The sequence below is a fragment of the Dipteris shenzhenensis genome, chromosome 7 (genome assembly GCF_047967505.1).
Source record: "Dipteris shenzhenensis isolate YYH24624 ecotype China chromosome 7, Dip_SZ_1.0, whole genome shotgun sequence".
NCBI classification, from domain to species: Eukaryota; Viridiplantae; Streptophyta; class Polypodiopsida; order Gleicheniales; family Dipteridaceae; genus Dipteris; species Dipteris shenzhenensis.
Window position 1 is genome coordinate 42,690,165 of NC_141602.1, and position 7,350 is coordinate 42,697,514.

Sequence of the window (7,350 nt, forward strand, 5' to 3'; positions counted from 1 at the left end):
TAAGGCTCCTAAACTATATAAGAAATTGCATGAGATTTAAGGTTCGTACAAGTCTACCTCTCACATAATGAATTGATTTGGGCCAAAGGGTAATCACCATATTAATGCACATCCAACATACGTAACATAATCAAATAAAGACTTCATTATCAAACTAACAACTCTATCACACGATGCACTATAGCATCTAATGTATAACAATATTGGAATGGCTCCACTACACTAGCTAACTAGAACATAAATAAGTAAAGTTAGAACTTTTCCTGCTAGATACATACAAAAAAAAGGCAAAAAATGAGGACAAAAAAGGGCAACAAATAGGATATAATGGCATTTCTTACATTTTTCTTACTAGACACATGTAGAAAGCAAATAATTGGGACAAAAAAGGCAAAAAGGGTATATGATACTATACATTCTTGCTAGAGAAGATAAATTCCGTTTCTACTTCCACGTTCCCCTCTACCCATTTGAGTTGGATAGGACTTAGTGTGAGGTAGTCCTACTCTTGCAATGTTATCATATTTCTTTGTCTTATTCCTTTCATTGTGCTTAATTGGATCTTGCATAAGGTAGTCTTGTTCTTAAAATTTCTATGATTAATTATCCCTCATTTACAATTTGTATATTAATTAGGAGTCATTTTATGTGCTCATTGACTTTGCAAAGTGATGGATGAGTGTAATGTGAAAGCTAGATGGTGTGGGTAAAGGGCTTCTAGAACAATCTTCATGCATGTGTGCCCCCTATTTAATCAAGGGCTCTTATGCCCACTATGTCTTAAAGTAAGGGGATACACCAGTATAAGCATTGGCCCACAATAGCCGTGTCTTTGATTCCAAGGCATCCACCATTTACATGATTAAGATATGAAGTTTTGCAAACATAATGTAGTTTTGTCTTAAACCTATAAATAAGAATGGAGTCATGACAATTGCTTAGCCTTCCTGTATTTGAGTACCAAATTCTTGTAAGTCATGAAATCCTTTAGGGAATATCACATTTGTAAAAAAATGTGAGGGTTGGGAATTGTGTTCTCCTTCATGCCTTTGATGGTTTATCTTGTAGAGTCTTGTTGGCACCAACGACATGGAATAAGTCACAAGATTAAGGGAAGGAGGAGAAAACAAAAGAGGAATATGACATTTGTAAGAAAGTGTGAGGGTTGGGAATTGTGTTCTTCTTCTTGCCTTTGATGGCTTATTTGGTAGAGTCTTGTTGGCATTAATGATGTGGAATAGCGACAAGATTAAGGGAAGGAGCAGAAAACAAAAGAGGGCAAGTGTGACCCTTTTGTGCAACATTGCATATACCCCTAGTGACACCAAATTCTCAAGATTGCTGCAAAAGGTTTTTGGCTAGAAATTGGAATAGATACGAGATGATGTTAGGAACAACACAATAATGGAGCAACAATGCGAGAACCAGAATGCATAAAATACCCAATACAAAAAGCGCACAGAATGGAAGAGATAGAGAGACACCAATATACGTGGTTGACCCAGTGTGGGCTACGTTCATAGAGAAATAGCCAGCCTTGTGCTTTTCATATCCAGCAAGTGAGAAGATACACGTTACAAGCAGTATATCCTACTCTCTTGCTATGTGAGCCACACCCTTATCTTACAATTTCGACCACACAACTCATGAGCAACTCATGTGCTAATTTTCATGTATTTTTGGCTTCAGGGGTGCTGCCCTCAAACCCATGCCAAGGGGGGCCTAATGCATGTCACCGGCCCCCCTGGGGACCCTCTGACAACGACAGTACTAGGGGCGAGCTGCCCCGCCCTACCCCCTTCATGGGATGGGTATAAACACGCTTGTCTCCAAAGCATGACAAAAAACAATCTCTGAAAAAATATCATGCTCCACATACAACTGATGGGGGGACGCAATGGATAGTAGAACATCCTTATTCTTTTGTGTACTACAGGAGAGAATGACCATATTTCCCATGTTACAACTCACTCTCGTGATGGGAAGATGGTGAATGCCAACATTAATGCTTATTGTTGCCTTGTTTCCCAATGTGAACACATCTCTTGAATCGGTGGCAAGAAGCTCTCAAAGTTTCTTTTTTCGCAGTGTTAAATGACGGGACAAAGAAAATCCCCTTGCGGGAATGTGCCGTGAGAGCAAAGCATGCCAATGGGTAATGTAGTGGCCCTATGATGGGGGATCACATTTAAATGGAGGGGTCTTGTGGGGAGTGGCAATGCATGTACTACTGCAAGTAGGATCTAGAATTCAACTTTAGTAGACACGTGTAGGCAGATATATACATATTACAATCTGCTTTTCGAAAGAATGCACAAGGCAAATGCCACAATCTTTCACAATGCCTCTTAGAGATGTAGGCAAAGGTTGATGGACGCAGAGGGACATGTCCATTCGACAAAGGACATGTCTGGAAGAAGGCTCCTTCGTCCCTCCAACACTGGTCAAGAATCGGCTAACCAATTAAAGACTTACCTTTCAAGTAAAGGTGTGAGGAATAAATGACGAGGCAAATGCTCGCTATGTGTGAATACCACACAACACTTACAGTCCTCCCAAAAGGAGGGTTTGGTTCCGCCCCGTCTGAGCCCCCATACAAGATGCGTGTTGGAGAATATTCACTCCAACCCTTCCTTCTATAATCGCGACGTGTGAAACTCTGATTGCATGGCATTAAATACAACGGACGAAAGAACTCTGTCCCTTCCTTTGGAGGAGAGGTGCCGCTCTCGAAACTTGAAAAGCATCGACTGTCTGGAAAAAATGTTGCGTGGTTGCTCTCACCCAAGAGCACCTACATTGCAGCAGATTGATTTGTTCGTGGAAACAGGGGAAGGAGGCGTGACTCTGTGACTATGTGCTGGTAGGGATGGAGGCAGGAAGAGGATAGGGCAAAGGGAGGGAAAGAGGGTGGAAGATTGTCCAAAGCCTCAAGGCGATGCTGTTCAAAATTTGAACCCTAGTTTCAACGGCTATCATAAATGTGGCTGTAAAAGGGCGAAAGTTAAACAAAGAGAATAAACAAAGGTGGAGTTTAATTAAGTAGGGGAAGCCATTTGGTAGAACTAAAAGCTTTAAACTTGTACTGTGAGTTTCAAGCCCTTCTTCTTTCTGTGTTCCATAGCCATAGCCATAGCCATAGCTCTCTTCCCCCTTTCCATCGCCTCTTCTGCCCCCTCCCCCCCCCCCCTTCGCCATGTCTCTCCGTCCCAATGCCCGCGCTGAGGTCCGTAAGAAGTCCTACAAGGTCGCCGTCGACGCCGATGAGGCCCGCCGCAAGCGTGAAGACAATCTCGTTGAGATCCGCAAAAGCAAGCGCGAGGAGAGCTTGCTCAAGAAACGTAAAGAGGGCATGCCCCCCCAGCAGTTCAGCAGCGGCCTCCAGTCTAGCTCCATCGAAAAAAAGGTACGGTTTGGTTGATTTGGGCGGAGGGTGCGTCAGGGGATGGATCTGTTATCTTGTGGGAAATCGGTTGGAGCTATTTGGAGGAATCGGCGTTCCGTCCTTCGCATCGGAGAAGGGTTGGGTTTTACGCATGTGGGCAAATGCCCCTTTTGAGAAGGGATCGACTTTGTAGTATACATTCGTGTCATAAGATGCCTGCTGCCATGTATCGAAGCACATCTTTTCTGTAGTGACCCGGTTGCTACTGAGAGAACTACTCATAGCGCGTTTTTGCGCCGCAATGATGACATCTTTTCTTTTATGTTTATCATAGATGTGCCGATTACGTTTCTCTATCTTTAAGGGATTGTCCTTTGAATTCTTACGTAGTTGGAGAGTTTACCTGCTATGGTAACTGGAGTTTGGTCCGAAGACCCGAGCTCACAGCTAGACGCCACATATCAATTCAGGAAGCTCCTATCCATCGGTAATACTCTTGTCTCCCTGCAGCTTATCTATTTGCCCTTTCACGTACCTAGATTGCTTTATATGGACGCTTAAGAGGCTACAATACATATTGATTCAGGAGCTCCTATCCATTGGTGATACTCTTTTTTCCTTCTGATCCACACAGCTTAATCTGCCTGCCCTTTCACTCGATTGTGGTTTTTTTGTAATGATGCAAACTTTTTCCTCACACGCCATCTGCCTCCTATTGGGCAGAGCGCAGTCCTCCAATTCAAGAAGTCATAGCTGCTGGTGTAGTTCCCCGTTTTGTCGAGTTTCTTCTTCGAACTGACTTTCCTCAGTTGCAGGTGTGCACTTTAGCATGTAATGTGAGGATTTGATATACAATTAATTGCTGAAGATGACATTTCTGAGCTACGATCTGTTTTTGAAACTGTAAAAGGCAATGTTGTATTAGAATAAAACTCATCGGCCAACTGATCTGTCGCTTGTATACTCAGTTCGAGGCAGCATGGGCTTTGACAAACATTGCATCTGGGACTTCTGAACACACCAGAGTAGTCATAGATCATGGCGCTGTTCCAATCTTTGTACAGCTCCTCAGTTCACCTGGGGATGATGTTCGTGAACAGGTAGAACCTTCTTGGCATGTTTCTGTAAATCTACTGTGTACCTTTACGTAGCAAAACACAAGAAATTTGTGGGTTACACACCTCCTCATGCAAAATGATGTGAGGTAATTACTCATTGTGGCAAAGTGGTAAAGTTGGTTTAGCTTTTCACCTTATGGCTCTGTTAAGTTTGTTTTTCGCATGTTGGCACTCTATAACGTCCATGGGATGGGTTTAGGCTGTGTGGGCATTGGGGAATGTGGCTGGTGATTCACCTAAGTGCAGAGACTTGGTTCTTAGTCATGGTGCCATGATTCCTCTTCTCAATCAACTGAATGAGAATGCAAAACTTTCCATGCTTAGAAATGCAACCTGGACCCTCTCAAATTTTTGTCGTGGGAAGCCTCCGCCTCCTTTTGAACAGGTATATTTCAGAGAAATGTTGTTTTTAAACTCCTCAGGCTACTTTTTGGGATTTAAAACATGGCCAGCTGATGTGTGTGAGTATTTCTTGCAGGTCAAGGTTGCTCTTCCTGCTCTTGAACGATTGATCCATTCAACTGATGAGGATGTTTTGATAGATGCATGCTGGGCACTTTCATATCTATCTGATGGCACAAATGATAAAATCCAGTCTGTCATAGAAGCTGGAGTTTGTCGCAGGCTTGTTGACCTGCTACTGTAAGGATTCTGATTAGTTTTTGCATTGTTCGTTATATTGCTGTATGTCTGTGCTAATGAATTCATTCTCTCTGTAAAATGTCACATTGCTACATTGAACTAATTTGTTTCTGATCTATTCTTGCTGATGTTTCAGCCATCCTTCTCCCTCTGTTCTCATACCTGCATTAAGAACAGTGGGCAATATTGTCACAGGGGATGACATACAAACCCAGGTCTCCCCATTTCCTTGCCTGCTGTTCTGCATAATCATATTCTTTAAGTAGTGTCTACTAAACCGGTCATTTCCATGTTTTTGCTTCTTTACAGAACTAAATTTTATGGGCCATTTATGTTTTTGTTCTATCCAGGCTGTTTCTTACATGGGATCATAGAATTCTGATATGCTATGAGTGTTTACTTTTTGCAGTATATCATCAACAACCAAGTGCTCCCATGTCTTTTAACACTGCTTACACATAACCACAAGAAAAGCATCAAGAAAGAAGCGTGTTGGACCATTTCAAACATAACTGCAGGGAACAAAGAACAAATTCAGGTATATTTCCACCATTTGGTTACTCTGGCTGCATTGTCTGGCCAGCTTGGTTATTTCACTTACTTTATTAATTGGATGGCAGGATGTAATTGATGCAAATATCATCCCTCCTCTAGTAGCCTTGTTGGGGAGCGCAGAGTTTGACATTAAGAAGGAAGCTGCTTGGGCAATTTCAAATGCAACATCAGGAGGAACACATGACCAGATCAAGTACTGCAGTCAGTTCTTTCGTGCTGTGAACATTGGTTTGGTGCTACTTTTTAGGTGAGATCTGGCAAGCATCTCATTGTTTTTGGAGAAAAGCTGAACTTGCACTTTCCAATCTTATTTTGCAGATATCTTGTGGGTCAAGGTTGCGTCAAGCCTCTCTGTGATCTCTTGACTTGTCCAGATCCTCGGATCATTACTGTTTGCTTGGAGGGTCTTGAAAACATTTTGAGAGTTGGTGAAGCAGAGAAGAACCTTGGAACTACTGGGGGCATCAATATGTATGCCCAGTACATTGATGAGGCTGATGGCCTTGAGAAGATAGAGAATTTACAGACGCATGATAACTCAGACATTTATGAGAAGGCTGTGAAGCTTCTAGAAATGTATTGGTTGGAGGAGGAGGAGGATCAGAATCTTGCATCTGCTGGCACTGGCCAAACTGCTTATAACTTTGGTGGAAATCAATCTGTTCCAAGTGGGGGGTTCAACTTTGCTTGATGGGTATTTATTCTGCCACTTTGTGGTCTTCCATTGCATTTTCCAAATCTTTTTCTTGAATTGAAGGGCCATCTCTGCTTAGTTACGAAATGCCCTTTTTGGATTTTGCAGTACTGCTATAGAAACCTGCTTTGGGTTCCTCAAGAAGCTCGTTGAGGTGATACATGGTACAAGTTGCAGTGCTTTACTTGATGTTATATCTTCACTCAAGTCTCCATGATTAGCTGATGCATTGGAAAAGTGTCTGGCTTTCAAAGATCTTTAAGGAACAGCTTTGTTTGTATGGGAATCTACTTTCTCACTACACTGATTGTCTTGTAAGTTGTAAGCACAGCTTATCATTGTCCTGGTTGGCTGTTCTTGATGGTCTGGCTGTCTCTAGATCCACATGGTGCATGTAATGGTGGTGACTGAGTTTGCTCTGGGATTCTCTTTGGATTTTCTATTTGCTGGGCACTCGTATGAGCTGATATAATTCTGGCAGTAGGGCTTGATAGTCCTCAAATAATCAAGGCATCCTTTTGGTCATTTTGCAACAAGCAAAGATGGAGGGCAACATCTTCTTAACTGTCTAAAGTGTCTCTTCATGTAGAGAGGTGATTAATAAAAGTGCGTCTCTTTTATGTAAAATTGTGAGCCTCATTTTCTTCTGTTTTCTGAGTCATTACTCAGGGAGTTTGGACCGCTTGCTATATTTTATTTTCATTGTTGCGTTGTATAAAGGGGTTGGCTTATTTGGACCCACAAGTTAAGTAAGATAAGCATTGTGGTTTGGTGTGCATAAGTGAGAGAAAAGAACCTGATCTCATGTATCGTCCCATATTAGCGTATATTGGCTCATGTTGGTTTCAATTTATCCTCGGGTTGGTATTAATTTGCTTGATTTCACAGATGCGTATGCTTGGGGTCTCTTTGATTTGAAGGTTCTTTAGAATGAGATGATTATCTTTGTGATCATG

At 42.1% G+C, this 7,350-nt stretch overlaps 1 protein-coding gene across 1 annotated transcript; it reads left to right on the plus strand.

The window, feature by feature from the left end:
* Window positions 1-3,048: 3,048 nt before the first annotated feature.
* Window positions 3,049-6,919, plus strand: LOC147900374 (importin subunit alpha-1-like). The gene is made up of 11 exons (XM_087377012.1): window positions 3,049-3,406; window positions 3,776-3,872; window positions 4,109-4,200; window positions 4,354-4,485; window positions 4,703-4,888; window positions 4,982-5,145; window positions 5,282-5,360; window positions 5,555-5,683; window positions 5,766-5,893; window positions 6,019-6,394; window positions 6,503-6,919. Exons 1-10 carry the CDS (start codon window positions 3,197-3,199, stop codon window positions 6,389-6,391), a joined length of 1,590 nt encoding a protein of 529 aa, XP_087233138.1. The 5' UTR covers window positions 3,049-3,196; the 3' UTR covers window positions 6,392-6,394; window positions 6,503-6,919.
* Window positions 6,920-7,350: the final 431 nt, after the last annotated feature.